Below are 24,530 nucleotides of genomic sequence, written 5' to 3'. Positions count from 1 at the left end.
TAAGAATAGACACATGTACATAAGAGCTTGCAATAAAGTACCAGAAATGGCAGATTAATTTTAGTACATTTTGTTGGAACTAACCTGTGACATACACATTGGTGTTTCTCTCTTCCTCTACATTGAACCAGCCTATAATAACAAAAATAAGCGTAACTGTCAAGCAAGAATGACTTTCATAAACAAAAACAACTTTAAAAACTTGAGTTTTACTAGCTGGCTCTGTGTCAATGTAAAGATATTAATGAAATGCCAATGACAGCAGAAGTGTAGGCTTTTAAAATTTATTAAAAAGATTCTGTAACAAAAAAAAACATCCCCTGGGGAGTACTCACCTCGGGAGGGGGAAGCCTTAGGGTCCCAATGACATCTAGCATCAGCTTGTCTTTATCTGCATCTCATTGACATCTCTATTAGTATATACATGGGCACTGGTACTAAATTCAGCAGTGGCTCTGATCATTAATTAGTTACTGCAATTGAACACCTTTACACCAATGGATGGCTTTCCCACTAAGCACAGGACTGCCTGCACCTCTGCTGTTTCCACAGGCCATCGATCCCATAAATGTGATCATTGGGATGTGCACATATTCTAAGATGGACAAATACCCGAGAGATAAACATTTAAAAAGCACAACTTTGAGGGCTCGTTTCCACTATCGCGAATCTGCATGCGTCCAACGCATGCAGATCCGCACATGTAATACAAGTGGATGGGCCTGTTTCCACTGTAGCGTTGTTGAGGTGCGTTTTTTTCAGCGTGAAAAAAACGCACAAAAGAGCCAACGATTTCGCCTGCGTCGGGAATCCGTGCGAATCGCCGCTAATGTATTTAATAGTAAAAACGCATGCATTTGTTACATGCGTTTTTACCCGCGATTTCGCGTGCGATTTCGCACCTTTTTCAATTTTATTTAGCCCTGGCAGTGTCATGGTTAATTTCGCATGGCACCCTGCCATGCGAAATCGCAGGCGAAATCGCGGGTAAAAACGCATGTGGAAACGCATCCGCATGCGTTTTTACAAGCGTCGGAATGCGGCCGAAATCGCGTCGCAACAGTGGGAACGAGCCCTGAGGGTGGTTTCACACTGGGGCGGTGCAGTATTTTGACCATACCACACCGAAAGCCCAATGAACGTGGTGCACCACCGACGTGGTGCAATTCGGTGGAAGTGGTGTTTTTGCTGCATCCCCGATGCAAGGACAGATCTACGTTATTGCGGGGTTCTGTGGCAACCTGCACCGACCCAGAAGTCCTGTAAGTCTATGGAGACGCAGGGTGTTTATAAAATTTACACAGTGGTGTTGCGTCGCCCATGTGCGGAAGCGCATTAAGGAGAATCTAGCATGTGTACTGGGGCCTTGCAATGTCGCCTTAAGATGCGACATGCCTGATCTTTAAAGGGAAGGTGCGAGGTGTTTAAAAAAAATAAGATCTACTTACCTGGGGCTTCCTCCAACCCCTGGCAGCCTATGTGTCCGTCGCGGCAATAACAATAACTAGGTTTATAAATTGTACTGTACTTGTTGCAAAAATGGAGGATATTAACTTACAAAATGGATTACATGCAACAATCTACACGGGACCATTTCACCAGCATAGCTCTGTGGAAAATAGTCCCTACTGCCTATACTGGTTAGCAAGCAAACATTTCTTACTCTTGAACCCGAGATTCACCACGAGGCATTTTTTTTAAAGGAAACACATGTATGCACATTGATATGTTTTTGAAGTGTGCCAGAGACGAAGGCTCTTAAAAATTTTATACATACCTGGGGCTTCCTCCAGCCCCATCTGCACGGATTGCTCCCACGCCGCCGTCCTCAGTGTTCTCAATCTTCTGAACCGGATCCCGTAAGTTCGGCCAGTCACAGCCAGTCCGTGCAAGCACAAGGCACTCCCTCCTCTACCAATATATGTGTTTTTCTTATTTCTAGGTTAGCATGGTTCTTTAAAAGACTTCATATACTATACAGATATTATCCAAAAACCTTTGAGCACAATCTGAGATCAATTTATGTAAAGGGAATAAAAAAAAATATTATTTCTATTAGTTTTCAGATTTCAGTCATTAGTTTTAAAATAAAATGTTTTACTGTAATTAAAACCCACACATTTTATATGCCCAATTGTCCCGGTTATTGCATGGTTTAAATTATGTCCTTAGTACAATGTATGGCGACAATATTTCATTTGAAGATAAAAGTACATTTTTTTCACTTTGTGTTTTTGGTTTTCTCATTGTACTCTATCAATAATTACAATCCCTTATTTGCAAAAATAACAGTAATACAGTAATGGGATAAATATTTAAAAAGCTGAGTCCTTAATGTAACAATTTATGTATTTTTGGTTTTTAAATTCCGTAACTTTGGCTTTTTTTTCTTAACAAGTGTGTCATATGGGGGCAGGGAGAGGGAATGAGGGATTAATGGGCTTGTTATAGGTATTGGAAATGTATACCGTACATTTTTTGTGTTTTTTGCCCACTAGATGTCCCCACACATTTTCCTGTCTAGTTAGAACGCAGAATTGCTGCATTCCAGCCAGCAGGAAGTGACAGGTAACTTCCTTTACAATGGAATAATTACTGTTGCCTGTTACAACAGCAATTATTCCTTATTAGACACTTAGATTAGTGAATGAGAACATATGTTGCCTTTCACCAATTTTTGCACTACCGATGGCCGCCTCGTGCACCCCCTGTGATCGGAAGGAACAAGTATCTACGATCTACTTCCCTGTGAGCTCAAGCGCAGATTTCAGGGACGTATATACTCGTCCCACGGGAGTGCAAGTTGTTAAATATCTGGTATGCTGGATCAAGACGAAATGGCTGTACTAATGCTAAATTATCAACCAAGACTGCCCCAACTGGCCACCTCAGCCAAGAACATTCTATGGGTGGGGGTTCTCCACCATTATCCTGCTCAGGATGTCCGTCAAGGCAGAACGGAAGGCTACAAGCGGGGCCGCATTTCAACCAGCTGGCTGCAAAGTGCTGACCCTTCTGAAGAAAAAAAAAAAAAAAACACACAGACTTTTTATCTAAGTCAGGGGTGCCCCTATAAAAACACTGCATCTCAGCCTTAATACGAGACTTGACTCCTTACAAACTGACCTCTCACTTGTTAAGGATGACATGCGGAAAATTCGCGAGCGAGCCATAGAGTCTAATCAAAGGATCAGCGACTTAGAAGATACAGTGGGGCCCATCAAGATGTCACAAGCAGCCATTAATAAAACATCAGCTACGCACACTTTAAAACTAGACGATCTAGAAAATAGATCTAGAAGATCCAATATTCGTTTTATTGGATTCCCTGAAAAGTCTGAAGCCAATACACCTGAAACCTTTCTTGAAAACTGGCTGAAAGCAACCATTCCGAACTTAAATTTGTCCCATACGTTCTCTATAGAGAGGGCTCATAGAGTTCCTGGAGGGCCTCCAAAACCTGGCAGCACACCGAGGCCTATTATAGCAAAGCTCCTGAATTATAGGGACAAAGTTGAAATACTACAAAAGGCAAGAACAACAACCAACTTGGAGTATAATGGTGCAAGAATATCCCTGTTTCAGGATTTCTCAGCGGAGATCCAGAAGGCGCGCACCTCCTTTAATGCAATAAAAGCAGGTTTGAGATCCAAGCAGATACCATACAGTATGCTTTTCCCTGCAAAGCTGCGCATACAGTTTAATGGCAAAACTCATTTCTTTCTAAACCCTCCAGAAGCAACATCTTGGATGGAAGCACAGGATATACCTATCCCCATCCTTACTGAAGGATCAAGAAAGAATAGACTTGATGCAGTAAAGTAATTGATGACAGTTACCTTTAAGAACTTAGATATGAGAATCTTTTCATTATTATGACACCAGAAAGCGATAACCCCTTTTCTAATGGGGAAAAAGCAAGTACTTGTATTGCCCTCTCATACAGCAAGATTTACATGTAAAGATGTCTCATCTCTTCTTTATAAGAACTGGTACGTACTGTACTTTTTTTTTGCCTTTCTCCGTATGTGCTTCTAACATCAAACTTTTATTCCGGATCCCATTGGGTGAAGCTTGAATTGCCCCCCTTTCTTAAGAAGAGGGACAGACTATGGGTTTTTTTTTTCCTCTCCTTTTCTTTGTTGTTTTTTCTCCTTCAAAGGACACTGAAGAGGAAAACAGAAGAACTTCTTTTACTTCTAGCACATAAAACTTCACTTATGATCCTATGCTGACCTCTAGTGGCGACCATTTAAAATAGATCTTAGGTGAATGTAAGAGGCATACTGTGAAAATATCTGGAATGCCACTTCTTTATCTAGGAAACCTATTATAAGTTCACAGTTAAATGGCTAGAAATATGTCTCTTTTGAATGCTCTTATGTACTCCAGCATGGATAATATGTGAATACTATGATATTAAGATTCATATTATGAGTGCTGTTATTAATAATAATAATAATAACTGAATTACTCTATGACCACTTATAGAGTATACTATATATCATAGCTCAATGGAAATGAGAATAATGTGGGCTAGGTTGATTTTCACACGTCAAGGATATCTCTTTTTTTCTGACTCGATAATCTATAACATGTAAGATATTAATATACAGAATATCCTATTATAGGCTGGTATAGGCTGGTGTCGCTAAAGCGGAACCAGGGTTTTTTCTCCTCTCCGTCTCTATTCTATCCTTGATGATGGGGATGGACATAGCGGCCATTTATATACATCCCTACTTATACGATCAGAGTTTAGGGCACTACACTCTCTGTAGTTGTAAACAGGGGGTAGGGCGGGTTAGGGATAAGGGTTAGAATTAGGTAGATGGTTATACGACTGTTTCTTTTTCTTTCATTACTTCAATTCAGCATTCTCTATATTTTGATTACTCAGCAGGACATGACTCAGAGTAGGACAATAATGAGAATTCTTTCAAACCATTATATTATTATAACACCATGCCTATAATATCACTAATGTCATGGAATGTTCAAGGAATGAACAATTCCATCAAAAGGAAATTAGTGTTTGATTATATACGCAAACAATCTCCACAGATCATATGTTTGCAAGAAACGCATTTACTCGGAACCAAAGCCTTCTTATTAAAGAAACCCTGGATTGCAACATACTATTTATCTCATTATTCGTCCTTTTCCAGGGGTACGGCCATACTAGTAGCAAAATCTTTTCAGGGAAGTATAACAAAAGTTAGAATCGACCCTAAAGGTAATTATGTACTTATTAACTGTAAAATCGATGGAAACCCCTTACTAGTAGCATTAATATATGTCCCACCTCCCTTCAATTTGACTCCTTTAATGGAATTAATGGGGAAAATACATCCTATTTTAGATGGCCCCTTATTAATACTAGGGGGTTTCAACGCAGTAATCAATCCTGAATTGGATAGACTCAGTAAGAGTGGTAGAGTGTACCCCTCACTTCTAAACTGGCTAGACACCTACAGTCTGCAAGAAATCTGGAGATGGAAAAATCCAAAAGATAGGGTATTCTCATGTTTCTCAGACTCATACAAGACAATGTCAAGAATTGACCTGTGCTTTGGGTCCCCAGACGCACTTAAACTGATTGACAGTGTAAAATACCTTTCTCATGGTATCTCCGACCATTCCCCTTTAATGTGTACTTTACGATTCCCAGGTCATATGATGCCAGCGATCTGGCGTATGAACCCAGCTTGGCTGGAAGACGAAACTGTATTAAATGACTGCAAAGAGAGTATGCATGAATATTGGAGGATTAATGAAGACACTGCAGGGGTAAATATATGCTGGGATGCAGGGAAAGCTGTTTTAAGGGGCTCATTTCGTGCTTCACTCTCTAGAATCAGACAGAATGAGAAAGCCTCACAAGAATATCATGAAAGGAAAACACAAACAGCTCAACTGACCCTGATATCAGACCCCCACGTCCACTAATTATACTAATTGGCAAGTAGCAAGAAGGGAATTAGAACTAACGCTATTAGACTCTACTAAACGTAAAAATCTTATACAATTACAAAAATCTTTTGAATACGGAAACAAGTGTAGTAAATTACTAACATATCTCCTTACATCTATAGTAGAAACTAAAGCCATACCTAATATAATCACTCCCGCTGGTATAGAATGCCATACTTCTCAAGAAATATTAAATGCATTCTCTGATTTTTATACAGAACTATATACTGCAAAATTAGGCCCAGTCGAATTAGATACTGAACAATTTCTTAAAAACCTTGACCTACCAGTCCTAACCCCTGACATGATTAAAATACTGGATGCACCCATCACAGCCCAAGAAGTCTCTATATCAATAACGTCCTTTAAACATAATAAAACTCCAGGCCCTGATGGAATCCCAATCGAATGGTACGATAAAAATAAGTCCTTAATGGTTCCCCATCTAGTATCATTATTTAAACATATATATAACACGGGAATCCTACCTGAATCTATGTATGAAGCACTAATTACAGTCATTCTTAAACCCAACAAAGATCCTGTTAAATGTGACTCCTACCGCCCAATCTCCCTCCTTAATACTGACATAAAAATTCTCACAAAAATCCTAGCTATTAGACTTAACTCCTGCATCACCTCTATAATTCACCCAGACCAAACGGGCTTCATACCAGGTCGTTCAACCAGACTGAACATCAGACGCCTTTTCTCAAATCTCAACTATCCCCATAAGAACTCCAAGTCAAGAGTCATACTATCTTTAGATGCCAACAAGGCATTCGACTCAATAGAATGGCCATATGTGAATGCAGTCTTACAAAAATTTGGATTTGGTGAAGGGTTTCACAGATGGTTCCGGATACTATACCATAGACCCACAGCTAAAATCAAAATTAATGCAGCCCTCTCTAATTCCTTTCATATTAATAGAGGAACGAGACAAGGTTGTCCCCTCTCCCCACTTCTCTTTGCTATAGCAATAGAACCCCTTGCCCAAGCCATCCGTATCTCTCCTAACATCCGGGGATTAAAAATTAATCAGATAGAGGAGCGCATATCTCTTTACGCGGATGACATGTTAATCTATCTCGCCGACCCGGGGCCATCTTTGGAGGCCACCTTAGAGATATATGACAAATTTAAACATATATCGGGATTATCTATAAATTGGTCCAAATCCTATTTATTCCCTATAGACACCCTTGATTCGCAAATGATCACAAAGAACTCACAGCTCCAGATAGTAACAAACTTTAAATATTTGGGCGTATCGGTACACCCCCCTCCAGTGTCCTTTATTCAATCCAATGTTCTACCACTAATAGACTCAATTGAAATAAAACTTAAAAAATGGGCTTCACTCCCCTTAAACACAATTGGAAGAATCTGCGTGATCAAAACGGTTATGGCTCCAAAAATCCTCTATGTGCTGCAGATGTCGCCAACCTGGATTCCGCAATCTATATTTAAACGAATCGATTCCATTATGACAACTTTTATATGGTCAGGCTCTGTACCCCGAATCTCTCTATCTAAATTACAACTTCCTACATGCCTGGGAGGCCTTGCAATACCAAATTTCTATATATACTTCTTAGCGTCACAATTACTCCCTATCCAGGGATGGCTTAGTGGAGATAGATCGGACTCCAGTATGGCGACAGAAGCGGACATAGCAGGTTCATATGAGGCCTTATGCGCTGCAATATACAGATATACCATTCCAAATAAGAATATAGGCACAACCTTAATTTTTAACACCATCAGGATATATAAGAGAACTAGAAAACTGCTTGGTGAACCAGTAAAGTATGTATCTCTTAGTTCCCCTCTCTGGGGCAATGAAAACCTACCTGAATTATCCACCATTCCAGATATTGCCTTTTGGTATAAATACGACATTAAATACCTCTCGCAATTATATGCAGAGGGTGCATTTAAAAGCTTCTTAACTCTCAGATCCGAATTTGGTCTCCCGAAACAGGCTCTATTTCGATATTTCCAACTACGACATGCCCTGAAAATGCAACTTGGTCTAGTAAATGTAACACTATCCCCATCAGAATTAGAGAAACAACTTTTGAACAAAGACAGATCCAAGCAGATTTCTACCTTGTATAGTTTCCTGATAACAAATAATACCACCTGTAAACCATATGCTACTAGAGAAAAATGGCTAATAGCTGATCCTACGATAACAGAACACTGGGAGGAACATATGGATTTTTATACTAAAACAGTTATTGCTTCCCAGGACAAACTAATAAATACCAAATGGTTCCACCAAGCATATCTCTCCCCATTGAGACTTTCTAAAATGCAACCTATATCGAGTAATGGATGCTTTAAATGTAAACTGAGTAATGCAGATTTCATACATTGTGTATGGTCCTGTCCAATGGTCAATCAATACTGGAAGTCAGTACTGCACTTCATGAGGGACTCATTAAATCTACCAATTACTTTGGACCTAAAATTATGCCTACTGGGGATCATAGGAGATATTCCATGTAATAAACATCAATTGTCCTTAATCCGCATACTCCTATACTACGCTAGGAAATTAATAATACTTAATTGGAAACTTTCTGTGCCACCTTCCCTATCCAACTGGAAAAAGTTGATTAATGATGCTTTACCACTATACAAACTCACATATCAATCACGTAACCAGTTTCAAAAATTTGACAAAGTATGGAATAGATGGGTAAAAGCAACAGACTCCATTATCCCGAATCTTAACATCACGGCCACTGTACAGGACCTTATACAAGCTTAATTATGGTGATACTTATGCTGGAAACGCATCAAACACTGATTCTATAATCAATATACCTCTGACTTATGTAAATCTTTCCTCAGACATATCTCTTCAATAACTATTGAATGTATCTAGATAGTTTTATCACTGCTCTGATTGATGTCACGGTAATTATAATGCATCTAATGTAACCCAGCTGAATTACTAAACCTTCTGAAATGACATGATTTGTTACTTGTTTAAAAATTTAATAAAAATTCTCTTTTAAAAAAATAAGTCAGGGGTGCCCACACTTTTTCGCCTCGCGAGCTACTTTAAAATTCGCCGAGGCCAGGAGATCTACCGATGTTTCAAATGCACCCCCCCCCCCCCCCCCCCGGAAATATAGTTAGGTATAGGTCACTTCAGTATAGGTTAGCCGGGTATAGGTCCCTTCAGTATAGGTTAGCTGGGTATAGGTCCCTTCAGTATAGGTTAGCCGGGTATAGGTCCCTTCAGTATAGGTTAGCCGGGTATAGGTCCCTTCAGTATAGGTTAGCCGGGTATAGGTCCCTTCAGTATAGGTTAGCCGGGTATAGGTCCCTTCAGTATAGGTTAGCCGAGTATAGGTCCCTTCAGTATAGGTTAGCTGGGTATAGGTCCCTTCAGTATAGGTTAGCCGGGTATAGGTCCCTTCAGTATAGGTCCCTTCAGTATAGGTTAGCAGGGTATAGGTCCCTTCAGTATAGGTTAGCTGGGTATAGGTCCCTTCAGTATAGGTTAGCCAGGTATATGTCCCTTCAGTATAGGTTAGCTGGGTATAGGTCCCTTCAGTATAGGTTAGCCAGGTATAGGTCCCTTCAGTATAGGTTACCTGGGTATAAGGCCGGTTTCTTCCTGCGGCGGCGTCCAGGTATTCACTCCCTCAGCCGAGGCTCCGGTGGGCAGCGTGAATGGAGTTGCTCTGCTCCCCCGAATGGCTGCGCGCCTCTCCTCCCGATTGGCTGTGCACCTCTGCTCCCGATTGGCTGCGCGCCTCTGCTCCCCTGATTGGCTGCGTGCCTCTGCTCCCCTGATTGGCTGCGCGCCTCTGCTCCCTTGATTGGCCAGGCTCTCTCCTCCTTCGCGATCAGCGGCCAGCAGCAGAAACTGCGTTCTACAGCTGCTGGCTGCTAAATTCAATGGGACGCGGCCAAGAGGCCGCGATCTACCGGTAGATCGCGATCGACCTATTGGGCACCCCTGATCTAAGTTAACTGTCACGTAATTTCTTTTATATATAGTGTAGCAGCACCAGAGGCTTTATTTCCTTGTGATTCCTGGAGTTCAGGATGTAATTGGCAGTTGTGTAAATTAATCAGCTGCTCAATAACTGCACTTTAGGGCTTTGCTGCAGATGGCGTCATTTCTTTTTCCTTTTGAACGTCAAGTGAAATTATACTTCTATCGGCATGCTTGTATGAGCAAACATTTGCACATCACAGATGGCGGTTTTCCCTTGCTTTTTATTGATAAGCAATACAACATTTAAAAGGTGGCCGGCCGGGGACGGACGGACGCACGCACGCACACACACACACACACACACACACACACACCAGATTTGTCCATCAGATAGATCAAATCTGATCAGAGAAGTATCGAATCCTTCCACACACTAGGCATAGATTTTTACTAGCTATAGGTCATCAATCTGCCACAGCTCCCGATCCATCACTGCTCAATGGCCTCTGTTGAGTGTGATGGACTGATTTGATCAATTTCCCCCAAAATACCATTAGGCATCAATTTCTAGCAGATTCAGAGTGATCGAATGACCAGGACAACGATGGGAAAAATCAGTAAGTATATTTAAAAAGTTTACTTTGCTTTCGAAACAAGCTTTTTACTTTCAAGGTGAGTTTAGTTATTAATCTTTCTGAACATTATTTGTCCCTTTGAACATAAGAAGCCTAATTTAAAAAGCACCCGACCTATGGAAAGTTGCCATATTTATTGGCTTTTAAAGAATATCTGTTGCCTGGCAGTCCTGCTGATGTTTCTGGTCAGTAGGGTCTAAATCACACACCTGAAACAAGCAGGTGGCTAATCTTGTCAGATTTGTCAAATATCTGATCTGCATGCCTGTTCAGGGTCTATGGCTTAAAGTATTAGAGGCAGGGGATAAACAGGACAGCCAGGCAATGTGCACAATTTAAAAGGAAATAAACATGCCTACCTCCATATCCCTCTCACCTCGGGTTCCTTTTAAAGAGGATCTGTAACGTCAAAACGTCCCCTGGGGGGTACTCACCTCGGATGGGGGAAGCCTCCGGATCCTAATGAGGCTTCCCACGCCGTCCTCCGTCCCTCAGGGGTCTCGCTGCAGCCCTCCATGAAAGATGACGTCAATATTTACCTTCCCGGCTCCTGCGCAGGCGCTCTGACAGCTGTTGGCTCCGAAGTAGGTGGAAATACCCGATCGCCGTCGGGTCTGCTCTACTGTGCAGGCGCAAGTTTCCGGCGTCTGCGCAGTAGAGCGGACCCGACTGAGATCGGGTATTTCCCTCTACTTCGGAGCCGAAAGCAGCCACAGCGCCCCCGCTGGAGCCAGCAAAGGTAAATATTGAATTTACAGTCGGGTCTGTTGCCGGCTGTTCGGAGGGCTGCAGCGAGACCCCCGTGGGACAGAGGATGGCGTGGGAAGCCTCATTAGGATCCGGAGACTTCCCCCACCCGGGGTGAGTACCCCCCAGGGGATGTTTCTGATGTTACAGAGTCTCTTTAAAGCGGTCAGCCATATTATTTCAGAAAAAAAAACACATATATAAGTAGATAAATACTTGCTCTACTTACTTAATGTATTGCATTGTCCATGTTTTGATATTAGTGATTTTCTTACAGAAAAAAAAAAAAAAAAAAAAGAAAAAAAAAAAGAGAAAATCCTTCTTAGAATTTCCCATTTTAAAGGGAAGGAGAATATAAAAAACAAACTGCACTTACCTGGGGCTTCTTCCAGCTCCTGGCAGTCGATCGGTGCCCTCGCCGCAGCTCCTCTCCCTCCCGGTCGGCTTCCAGGTGCTCCACGGTGGTTGGTCACGTGGTGTAGGGACGTCATCGGGTCTCTACTGCGCAGGCGCAGAACTACTGTGCCTGCGTAGTAGAGACCCGATGACGTCACTTACACCGCGTGACTCGCGCCGTGGAGCGCACAGAAGCCGACCCGGAAGCCGACCTGGCGAGGTCGGCTTCTTCACCGCTGGACACCGGGAGGGAGAGGAGCTGCGGCGAGGGCACCGATCGACTGCCAGGAGCTGGAAGAAGCCCCAGGTAAGTGCAGTTTGTTTTTTATATCCTGCGCGGATCTTCCCTTTAAGTGTGGTTATCTCAGCCAGGGCTATGGAGTCGGAGTTGGAGTCAGAGCAAATTTGGGTACATGGAGTCGAAGTCAGTGGTTTCATAAGCTGAGGAGTGGGATGATTTTTTTTACCAAATCCATAGCCCTGGTAAGAATTAGACTAAGGCGTCGGAGTCATTTTGGGTAGCTGGAATCGGTGGTTTCATAAACTGAGGAGTCTGAGTTGGATTATTTTTGTACCGACTCCACAGCCCTGATCTCAGCATGAGAAATACTGGCCATTTAGAGAGGAACAGAGGTGTGAGAGAGGAAACCAGGAGGGAAAGAGGCTTCAGCCAATCAGACTGCATTAGTTAAGTCTGAGAGGAAGTAGAGAAGCAAAAAAGGACCACCCAGCCCTGCAACTTCCTTTTTGCGTACCAAATTCTGTGTGTACCAAATAAGAGTCAGGTAAACTGGGGAATGATCATTTATCAACAAGAAAAGAAATAGTGATTTTAACTTTCGGATTACCTGGTTAGTATAAAAATGAAGAATTGATTTTTGATTTTATGCCCGACCGTTAACTTTAACCCTTTCACTGCCGGCTGCCTAACACCCCCCCTCCCCCGTTTGAGGGGTGAGGGGGGGGGGCGCGGGGTCAGACAGCCGGATCCCTAAGCTAGGTGTGGTGTCCTTAGTGTGGCCGTATTGCAGGCAGCCTTTACTCACCTCTCAGACTCGATCGATGAGCAGCTGTAGACCCCTTTGCTCTGGACAGCATCCCCGCTGGTACTGTCGCTCGGTTCCGGGTCGCAGCTTGATGACGTCATCAAGCCGGGACCCGATACTTAAGTCAGAGCGAGCGGGGATGCCGGCCAGAGCGGAGGGGAGCGCCGATCGCTAGGGAAACGGCAGGAAGGGGGGTGGATCCTGTTCTACCCCCCCCCCCCCCCCGCCGCATCACTTACAATGATCACTGCAATCTGCCAGCAATCGTAGTGATCACGTGATCAGGAGCCAATCGCGATGGCTCCTGATCATTGAGGGGAGATGTCAGCTGTCAGCTTAATCTCCCCTCGGGAGCGCCCGATCGCAGCGGGATGCTTCGTTTACTGCGGCGTTAAATCTACGTCCTGTCAGAGCGACAGCACCACCTGCTGGACATAGATTCGTACTACATCAGTCCCCATTAGGTTAAGCTATAAATAATGAAAAAGTGAACCCATAATATCCTCTGCTCTTACCAGGGTCTGCTTTTCTTTTCTCTCCTTTCCCCTTTGGATCCCCACTTTCTGGCTGATGTTTGGGCTCTTCTTTGACTTTCTCTTCATTCTTTGCTTGTTTTGGAGCTGTTGCAGTTGGATTAGCTTCTGATGGAGCTGAGGGTGTAGCATCTTTATTTTCTTGATCAAACCCATAGTTTGCATGATACATTGCCAAGAAGTCTTCCGAAATCTGTTTACAGAATTAAACAAAACTGAACAGGTTTTACAGGTCTTTTAGGAACAAATGCTATGAAGTAGTTCTGCTCAAGTTTCCCTTCCTCAGAACAGCAATTGATGGTAGTAAAGGGGCACTGTGGCAAAAAAGTATAACAATTACAATTCATATGTACACATACATACAAGATGTACATTTGTCCCGGAGTAAATGCACTATAAATGTTTTACTTCCTATGTAGCTGTCACTTCCAGAGGATATTATAAGCAACCAACTTTGAACCTCTTACCAACAGGTTTTGGACTAGACCATCTCCTCACAGGGTATTCTCTGTACTTCTTTTACTTTTAAAGGGTCCAAGTCAGGGAGTGCTTTTGAAACAATTAAAGTTTGAGAATCCTCCATGAGGAGATGGACTAATCCAAAACCTGTTGGTAAGAGTTTAGAGCCATCAGATTATACTACCTACTGTAATGCTGGGTACACACGATGCGTTTTTTTCCATCGATTTTCCGTCCGATCTATTTCCGATTCGACTCTGTTATCTTTTCTTATCTATTTCCATTCACTTCTATGAGAAATCGATCAGAAAAATGATCGAAAATAAGATCGGACATGTCAGAAATTATCTATCTAACACAAAATTGTATGGTGTATTCCCAGCATAATGGATAATTCACACTACAAGAGCTTTTCTAAGTGCTTTATGATTTTAAAAGCTCTTGCTAATGTTATCCTGTGTGTGTATTTAAACTGGAGCGATGTGATTTTGTAAATACCCACCATAGCATTGCATTAGTAAGAGCTCTTAAAATCTCTAGCATTTAAAAAGCTCTTGTAGCGTGAATCAGCCCTAAGGGCCCATTCACACTAGGAGCACTTTTCTGGGTGTTTTGCGATTGATTAGCGGTTCTTAAAATCACTTCCATTCACTTTCATTTAAATCGCTGAAAAAATTGCAGAAAAAAATCGCAGCAATTTGTATTCGCGAAAGTCGTGTCAATTTTTTTTGCGATTTTTACTGCGATTTTAATCAAAGTGAATGGAAGCTATTTTAAAAAACGCTAATCAATCACAAAACGCTCAGAAAAGCGCTTCTAGTGTGAATGGGCCCTGAGGGGCGATTTCCACTAGAGCCCCGCATCCAATTCCGAATTGGATGCGGCATGCATGCTTGTGCGAAGCCGCAGACAATTCACTATAGTTGTGACACGCACGACTATAGAGATTGAAATGCGTGCTGCAGAAAATTGTAGCATTCCCTCCGGAATCACATCTGCATGCGATTCAGAGGGTAAACGTTTTACCTGAATAGGCAGCATTTCACCGTCTGACTGACATGGGGGGAAACAGGCCCTATGTGACCGATACATCGCATTTACTCTGGGACAAGTATACATACATATTTATATATAGGATTTAACATTTTCCAATTTTTTGCCATAGTGTTCCATAAAAACAGTTCCTTTCGCTTTTTTACCCTTATTCTACTGTATGGAGATTTGTTGAGCAAGACATAACATAGCTGTACTCAATTTAAATATGGTTTCTAAACATCTCCCAGTGGAGAAAAACAAAAACAAAACAAGTTTATAGCTGACAAAAATAGAACATGTGCAAGCCTGGCTATATGCGGCTATATAGCAGGCCTAAAGGCTGTATCACTATGATGAGGCAGATGACTGAGGCACACAGCTGTCATAAGGACTGCAATGGCTTCTATGCAGCCTTTTCAGTATGGCCCATCTGGAGTCCAAGAAATGTAATACTGAGGATAAGGCAAGCAGCTAAGCACAGCCAAATATTTAATTCCTGAAAGGCCATAAATGCATGGAACCACTTTCCCAATTAACGAGAGGAAGCACAATCTCTCCAGCCACAGCACCTGACCACAGTGATCAAACTCCTGTCAGAGGTATGATGAAGTGCAACCAAACTCGATCTGATACAATACAGAAATGGTAGCACAAGCACATTTCCACAAAGAAGAATTTAAGGCCCGTACCCACCTCACAATTTTTCTGTCTATTTTCTTGACCAGTGATGTTTTTGAGCGACAAGCGGTCGTTTTGCGATCTAGCAACGTGGGTTCATGCGTGCGATCACACAAATGTTGTTTAGCGTTGCGCAGCAATAATGACCATCACAGCGGATCTGTAAGATCCCCCGAAGACTCACGTCTTCTCGTTACGCTCGTCATCACAGGAGGTCGCTGGGATCCTGGTTCGCGAGGCGAGTATGTAGCTTTAGCAGATGTCAGTTAATTGACAGGAGCCAATGAAAATGTCTAAATGCCTTTAGACAGCTGAGTTTTAACTTACGATGTAGGTTTAAGTTGCGGTGATTCCGAATGGGTTAAAGTGAACCAGAAGTGAGGTAACTCACTTCAAGTTTGATACTTACCTAAAAAGAGGGTAGGCTCTGGAAACTATAGAGCCTTCCTGTTCCTCCGTGCTGGTCGTTATTCCTGAGCCAAGCCCAGATTAAGTTTTTCAACTTGCTAGGTCTGGACTGCCGAAGCGCTAGCAGGCCAGGCAGGTTTAACCGGGCACGGTGCAGAGACGATGGCCACCGCAGTGGGACGGGGAGACTCTATAATATCCAGAGCCTCCCCTCTTCTTAGGTAAGTATCAAACTTGAAGTGACTTTTCTCACTTCAGGTTTGCTTTAAGAGGACTGAATTCTAAACCATAGTTGTGACAATCTAATGTACAATCAGCATTTTATTTATTGCATTCATAAAGCGCCAACATATTACGCAGCGCTGCATGCGGAATAATACATGACTCCCCCAGCGCACTGTAGGCTGCACATACACAGCAACATGATTGCTAAGGCCATTTGCTTTGCCCATAGAGGTTTACAGAGCATGGGTGTATAGAATGGACCTTTATTGGTTGTTTGCCATTGCAGCAAACACGTAGGGTGGAGCTAGCAGAGGTGGGAGAGTTTCATTAAACAAATATAGGTGGGGGCAAATTTAAATAATAGTGGGCAGTAGGCAGGATTTATAAAATATCTGCCTCAGGACACTGCCATTTGAGCAGAATACGTATATTCTATGTGCTATCCTGGTTAGAATACACCGATCTCCGCCTGCTCAAAACCTCAGTCCCCTGAGGCAAATTTTGCACAAATGCTGCCATCATGCTGTGGGGCTCTGTGGCCAGTGCAGGGACTGGGAATCTTGTCAAAGTTGCGGGATGCATGGATTCCACTCAGGTCCAGCAGATTCTGGAGACCAATGTCAAGGAATCGGTGACAAAAGGTGAAACTGCACCGGGGCTGGATCTTTCAACAAGACAACGACCCTAAACAATTGCTGTACTAATTAAAGGACAACTGTAGCAGAATGGATATAGAGTCTGCCATATTTATTTACTTTTAACCTCCCTGGCGGGAGGGAGGCACCGCTCAGGCCTCGCTGGGCCGATTTGCATAATTTTTTTTTTTTTTGCTAGCTGCGTGTAGCATCCGATCGCCGCCGCTACCCGCCGATCCGCCGCTATTCCTTGCGCCACGGCCGACCCCCCCCCCCCCCCCCCCAGACCCCGTGCGCTGCCTGGCAGCGGCGGCTCCAGCTTCAGATTTTTGGGGGGGCTCAAAAGGGGCACAGTGGCTGGCAGGCGGGGCTCATGGGAGAAATTACGCGCCGCGGTGAAAAATGGGCGTGGCCGTGATGTCATGTGGGCGGGGCTAACTAATGTAGTTATACCAGCTAATGTAGTTACATGAAAAAAATGAAGTAAATGCACATAATCACAGACAGCGTTTCCCCATTAAATGCACATGATGAGAGGCCGTGTTTCACCAGTAAATGCACGTAATGAGAGTCAGCGTTTCACCAGTAAATGCACATAAGAGACAGTGTTCCACCAGTAAATGCAAGTAATGACAGACCGCCATTCACCAGTAAATGCACGTAATGAGAGACAGCGTTTCACCAGTAAATGCATGCAATGACAGACAGCCTTTCACCAGTAAATGCACATAATGACAGTGTTTCACCAGTAAATGCACATAATGACAGACAGCGTTTCATCAGTAAACGCACGTAATGACAGACAGCCTTTCACCAGTAAATGCACGTAATGACAGACAGCGTTTACCCAGTAAATGCATGTAATGAGAGACAGCCTTTCACCAGTAAATGCACATAATGACAGTGTTTCACCAGTAAATGCACATAATGACAGACAGCGTTTCATCAGTAAACGCACGTAATGACAGACAGCCTTTCACCAGTAAATGCACGTAATGACAGACAGCGTTTACCCAGTAAATGCATGTAATGAGAGACAGCCTTTCACCAGTAAATGCACGTAATGACAGACAGCGTTTACCCAGTAAATGCATGTAATGAGAGACAGCCTTTCACCAGTAAATGCACATAATGACAGACAGCGTTTACCCAGTAAATGCATGTAATGAGAGACAGCCTTTCACCAGTAAATGCACATAATGACAGACAGCGTTTACCCAGTAAATGCATGTAATGAGAGACAGCCTTTCACCAGTAAATGCACGTAATGACAGACAGCGTTTACCCAGTAAATGCATGTAATGAGAGACAGCCTTTCCCCAGTAAATGCACGTAATGACAGACAGCGTTTACCCAGTAAATGCATGTAATGAGAGACAGCCTTTCACCAGTAAATGCACGTAATGACAGACAGCGTTTACCCAGTAAATGCATGTAATGAGAGACAGCCTTTCACCAGTAAATGCACGTAATGACAGACAGCGTTTACCCAGTAAATGCATGTAATGAGAGACAGCCTTTCACCAGTAAATGCACATAATGACAGACAGCGTTTACCCAGTAAATGCATGTAATGAGAGACAGCCTTTCACCAGTAAATGCACATAATGACAGACAGCGTTTCCTCAGTAAATGCATGTAAGGAGAGACAGTGGTGTAAGTGGGCCTGCCGGGGAAGTTTGAGCATCCCCGTAGTTTCCCCCCAAAACACACGTAATCTGGCAGCACTCCAAAGGTAGAGTCATACATCAGGTGATGATGGGCAGATTCAGTCAAGAGACAAATCTCTCTCTAATTCAATCTAATTAGAAAGAGATCAGTTGGCTGCCCATGCACTGCAGGCCAATTCCCGATCGATTTTATGCTGATATCGATTGGGAATCAACCTTGTGATACCTTAACCACCGCCTTGACGCTGCCCCCGCCCCCTTCCTGTTGCACTACACTTAACCTGTCTGTGTTCGCTGGGGGCTTCGTCTGAAATCTGCATACATGTGCCCCAGGTGGTTGCCACAGTAACGTAGGCAAATGTATGCAGATTGTGGATGGAGCCAGCTGCGGACACATTAAGAATAGCACACATTTGACTTTAGAGGGGACAGTGCTGGGGGTTTAGTTGCTCGTCCTGATATTGCTCGCGGTTACAGCTGTACACCTGATCAACCACGACGGCTCGACATCTTTCATCATGTCCGATCAATACATGCAACCAATTTCGGCCCGAAATCGGTTGCATCATCGTTCAAGCATTCTCTTAACAGCACTGATTTTCATCCGATTTGATAATCAAGTCGGATGGTTGATCAGCCACAAAGTGGATAAATGTATGGCCACCTTAAAGTAGACCTGAAGATTGAATAAAAACAAAGAGATTCACTTACCTGGGGCTTCTGTTAGCCCCTGCAGGCATCCTGTGCCCGCACATACCTGAACCGATCCTCTGGTCCCCCGCCAGGTGCAGTTTGTACTGGTTTGCGGACGCAGTACAGATTTTCTCATACTGCACCTGCGCAATACACTGCCGGCCACAGGAGCGCAAATAAGGATGTGTGTGGCCAGAGCTGCGCAGGCATAGTGGCCGTTGACTTGTAAGTCAGCGGTGAATAAACCGAGCTGCGGTGGGGGACCGGAGGATCTTTGACAGGATGGCTGCAGGGGGCTGGGAGAAGCTCCAGGTAACGTGAATCTCTTTATTTCCCAGTCTTCAGTTGTGTTTTAAGTGTGGAGAGGAGGTAAAACTTATGAGTTAAACTGACCCCATTCATGGCTGGTCAGCAGGAGGATATCAGTGCACATCATAAGGCTCCCTTCCCCCATTATTACATTCTGTGTGCTCATAAGAAACTCCAGGCAGACCTAATTGATAAGTGAATGCTGGCAAGGTGGGGGGATTGTGGGGGATGATGAGGAAGGAGAGGAGAGACACTCTCAGAGAGGGAAAGACAGTTCCCCCTGCTCGCAGCACCTGGGTCAGAGCTGCAGTTGGGGGCTGGGAGAAGGTACACAGGCAGTAACTACAGACAATGAATGTGAGACTGTCAGCACAAACCTTTCTGTGGTAATTCATTGCTGGGCTTAACTGGCTGCTTTGGCTGCTGTCACTTGTATCTGTGGCAGACTAGCTACACTTTCCTGCAGGCTACCTCGTTCCCCAGTCTCAGTCTGTGTCTCGTGTGCTGTAGAGAGGGGGTGGAGCTGGAGCCCGGCTGACAGTGAGATAGAGGCTGAGAGGAGGAAAAGCTGGGCTGCAGTTGGATGCCTGAGCTGAGGGGTGGGACTGGAGTCTCTCCCTCTGTCAGCCAGCTCTGTCTCGATTAGCTGTGCGGCAATGATGCCCCGGCTGGCGGCCCCGCCCCCCGCTGTAACATTTTTACGAATGCTGACCATTCTGTTATGGATTGTACGGGCAGGGGGGCTTTTGTGGGGGCTGGCAGCTTGTGAGCTGGGGCTTAAGCCTGGGTAAGCCCCAGTGTAGCGCCGCCACTGCTGCCTGGCCAATCAGTGCCAGGCAGCGCTGTGGGGTGGATGGGAGTCCCCTTTGACGTCACGACGTCGATGACGTCATCCCGCCCGTCGCCATGGCGACGGGGGAAGCCCTCCAGGAGATCCCGTTCTTTGAACGGGATCTCCTGATCTCCGATCGCCGGCGGCGATCAGAGGGGCTAGGGAGATGCTGCTGAGCAGCGGCTATCATGTAGCGAGACTTTGTCTCGCTACATGAAAAAAAAATTATTATTTTTTAAAACACTACTTTGCTGCCCCCTGGCGGATTTTTTTAAACCGCCAGGAGGGTTAAGCAATACCAGTTGTCTGGCTATACTGCTGATCCTCTGCCTCTAATACTTTTAGCCATAGACCCTGAAAAAGCATGTAGATCAGATGTTTCTGACATTGCCAGATCTGAAGATTAGCTGCATGCTTGTTTCTGGTGATATTCAGACACTACTGCAGCTAAATAGATCAGCTGGGCTGCCAGGCAACTGGTATTGTTTAAAAGGAAATAAATATGGCAGCCTCCAGATCCCTCTCACTTCAGTTGTCCTTTAATGGGTTTAAAGAGAACCCGAAGCGGAATACTGAAATCTTAATTGGACACAGAGGCACGTCATGTGCACAATGACATGCCTCTGTGTTGTTCTATCGCCGCTGCCAGCCCCCCGCTGTGCCCCTGCAAATATCGCCAGGCTAGTGACAATCTGCTTGTCACTAGCCTGCTTTGTTTATCTGAGGCTTGTCAATCAGCCTCTTCCTTACCACTGCCTCCATGACAGGCTCGCCGCCTCTGCTAGCTTCCTCCAAACGGAAGCCAAGCCGCGACCCAGGAAGTAATCCTAGGTCGTGGTTTGGCTTCCAATTGGAGAAAGCTAGCAGAGGCAGGGGGAGCCTGACATGGAGGCAGCGGTGAGTAGGAGGCTGATTGACAAGCCTCAGATAAACAAAGCAGTCTAGCGACAAGCAGATTGTCACTAGCCTGGCAATATTTGCAGGGGGCCTGGCAGCGGCGATAGAAAGAAAACAGAGGCATGTTATTGTGCACCTGACATGCCTTTGGGTCCTATTAAGATTTCAGTACACCGCCTCGGGTTCTCTTTAAAGGAAAATGTATTCTTTCATAATTACCCAGTATGCATATCTGCGTTAGATGTGACAGCCAATGTTAATCAATGGGGTTGTTAACTTACAGCAGTGCTGAATTTTTACACACACCAGAAGCTCGATTCACTAAAGCGTGATAACTGCTATCACAGCAGTTATCATGTGGTCTGCCGCGCGCTGTGCTTTGCGCGCGCAAAGCAACACTCCGTGTTATAAAGGAAGGTTTGCACGCACTCGCTTGAAACAAGTGAGTGATCGCGCGCAAACCTTCCTTTATCACACGGAGTGTTGCTTTGCGCGTGACAGCAGTTCGCATGACAGCAGTTATCACGCTTTAGTGAATCGAGCCCCATGTGCGTTGCTACCGCGAGAAATGTGTGTGGTGTGCGATAATAACAAAAGAACATGGCAGAAACCCCCGGCCACTGTCCTCCCAAATGTTTTATGTGCCCTCCCCCCCATGTGCCCGTGCATTTACACTATACCTGTCATGCCATCCCCGAGCGACTGATATACTTCCACATTGGCGCCCCACGTGACTACAGACATATTGCACGTGGGGCACGTGTGTGACGTCACGCAAGCACCCCATATGCTATATGATGGTAGTCACATAGGGGAGCCAATGCGGAGAATCAGTGTGGACACATTTGGGGACAGCTGACAGGTAAAGTATAACTGCTCGGGCTCCACTGGGCAAATAAAACAATAGATGGGGAACTCAACAGCGGAGGCGGTGTAGTGAGAAATTTTGCTACCCATCATATTTTGCAACTTGCCATAGAGGACAGTGTATGACTGTGTAGGCGTGGCTCCTCTCTGTTAACACGCCTGTAATTTTTTGCAACCACAGATCCCATTGAGCTAGAAGGGGGATGGTTTCCTCCAGGGGGGGTTATTAGTTGAGCAAGAGGGGGGATTGTTCCCTCCAGGGGGGGTTATTAGTTGAGCAAGAGGGGGGATTGTTCCCTCCGGGGGGGGTTATTAGTTGAGCAAGAGGGGGGATTGTTCACTCCGGGGGGGGGGGGTTATTAGTTGAGCAAGAGGGGGGGATTGTTCCCTCCAGGGGGGGGGGGTTATTAGTTGAGAAAGAGGGGGGATTGTTCCCTCCAGGGGGGGTATTAGTTGAGCAAGAGGGGAGGGTTCTGTGTGAGAATAGGGTTTGGTTGGGTTGCATTTTCTGATACAGATAGGTTAAAGTCAATGGTTAGGTTGCACTTTCTGATAGCTATACCTATAAATAAGTGCAACCGGTTGCAAAATCTGATAAAGTTGCAAAAAATTTCACCACAGCGGCACCACGAGGACAATCTCAAAAAGTTTTAAATGCTGAAATCAATCAGGAATTGGCTTGCGGTGTATGGGCAGCCAACAGAGGTCTCTCCGATCAGAGAGATTCTCTTGGTCAAATCTGACCATCATCACTAGATGTATAGGCGAATTAACAGCCAAATGTTTTACATTTTGGATAGTAGGATTGAGTCACCATTCAAATCGTTTTGGACGAGCTCTCACCTTGGGGAACCAGGCTTTTTTCTCGGGGTCCCACTCATACTCCGTGCCATCAGTCGGGTCCTTAAAGATATAAGGGTCTTCCCCGTCCTGCGTGTCGCGGTGTCCATACAGCTCTTGCAGTCGCAGCTGCTCATAGAAAGCTTCATTACTATCCATGTTGTAAACCAGCAGCCACCGTACAAGATAAAAGTTCCAGCTCCCGATACGGCTCCGGTACGCAAAGCGACACACTCAGCAAGTCCACGCATGCGCACAACTCCAGAGCCTGTGCCTAGCCACTGGGTTAGCGCAGAAGAATGACGTTTGGCCTGTATTGCGCATGTGCAGCTGTCATACTCGCTGCTCAGAGCAGGTCCTGTTGCTGTGGCCATATTGTTGTAGCCAGCTAGCTTGCTGTATTTATGATTTTGACAGCGCGTAGATACGCCTGTACCCTTTGATACGCCTGTCCCCTTTGTCTTTCTGTCTCAAATGCTGTTAAAGCAAACAAACTGAAAAGAAGAAAGAACACTGTATGTGTTGTAGCAAAATATATAGAACTGTCCTGGAGTCTCACAATGTCATTTAAGTAAGGAATTTTAAAACAAACCTTTTAGAAAATATATTTTAAAAGTAGTTACCAAGGTAGAGGGAAGCCTCTGGATTATCCTTAGGCTTCCTATCTCCTCTTGGCTGTGCTCCCCTGCATGTGCGAGTGCAGCCACGCTGCATCTGCGTGAACCCCAGGGGCAAAGCCAGGATTTTCAAGGGGGGATTCCTGAAATGTCTCCCTCAGTCACACACAATACAGTATAATAATATGGTAGGACATCATGCTGGGTACACATAATGCAATTTCCTGTCCGAATGACAGGTTCTGTCAATTATTTCCTAAATGTCTGATCTGCTCCCGATCAACAACGGGATTGACCAGGAATAGTTGGGATACAGATAATAATGAGGACAGCCAACATTGGTAATGAAGAGGAAAGTGAAGCATTCACACAGCAAGGCACAGGGCTGTGCTCATACCTGACTCTGCAGATATTCTGGTGTCTCAACTTGTGCCTGTCCCCAGACACTGCACTGGCCCTGGACTGGAGCTGTGCGTAGAGTGGTGGATTGAGCTGTGGATGAGCGTGAACAGGAACAGTTACAGGAGGAAGCGTTGTGGGCCTGTGGCAGCACAATGGGGGGAGGAGGAGGAGGAAGAGCCGTGTGGGGGAGAGGAGTCAGATGATGAGGAAGGTGTTTTTTTTTTGAGGAGGAGGAGGCAGCAGAAGAACAACCGCAGCAGGCGTCGCAGGGGGCTTGTGCTGCTCAACGCTCCCGTGGTATTGTTCATGGCTGGGGGGAGAAGGAGAACTTACCTGACATCACTGAGGTAGAGCAAGAGGAGTTGGATAGTACGTCTGGATCCAACTTTGTGCAGATGCTGTCCAGCCTTTTGAGGGACCCCCGTATAAAAAAAACTCAAGGGGAATGAGCTGTACTGGGTGGCCGCGCTACTAGACCCTTGGTATAGGCACAAAGTGGCGGACAAGTTACCAACTCTCCTGAAGGGAGAAAGGATGCTGCACATGCAGAACAAGCTGGCAACTATGCTTTACAGTGCGTTTAAGGGTGATGTCACAGCACAACGGAATAAAGGTGCCACTGCCAGTAATCCTCCTCCTCCCATGTACACCCAGGCAAGGACAGGA

The 24,530-nt window shown here is 44.7% G+C and overlaps 1 protein-coding gene across 1 annotated transcript in view; it reads right to left on the bottom strand.

Annotated features, from left to right (window-relative positions):
* Nucleotides 1-23,102, bottom strand: part of HTATSF1 (HIV-1 Tat specific factor 1) — a 62,156-nt gene extending 39,054 nt beyond the window's left edge. Inside the window, exons 1-3 of the mRNA XM_068250981.1 lie at nucleotides 22,849-23,102; nucleotides 13,280-13,490; nucleotides 85-132 (exon numbers count right to left, since the gene is read on the bottom strand). Coding sequence (XP_068107082.1) covers nucleotides 85-132; nucleotides 13,280-13,490; nucleotides 22,849-23,004 — 415 coding nt within the window. The 5' untranslated portion in view covers nucleotides 23,005-23,102. The remainder of the gene's footprint in view (nucleotides 1-84; nucleotides 133-13,279; nucleotides 13,491-22,848) is intronic.
* Between the last annotated feature and the right edge of the window lie 1,428 nt (nucleotides 23,103-24,530).

The sequence above is a fragment of the Hyperolius riggenbachi genome, chromosome 8 (assembly GCF_040937935.1).
Source record: "Hyperolius riggenbachi isolate aHypRig1 chromosome 8, aHypRig1.pri, whole genome shotgun sequence".
In the NCBI taxonomy this organism is placed as follows: domain Eukaryota; kingdom Metazoa; phylum Chordata; class Amphibia; order Anura; family Hyperoliidae; genus Hyperolius; species Hyperolius riggenbachi.
Note: the sequence above shows the minus strand (reverse complement) of the source record. Positions and strands in the feature narration are given on the sequence as shown.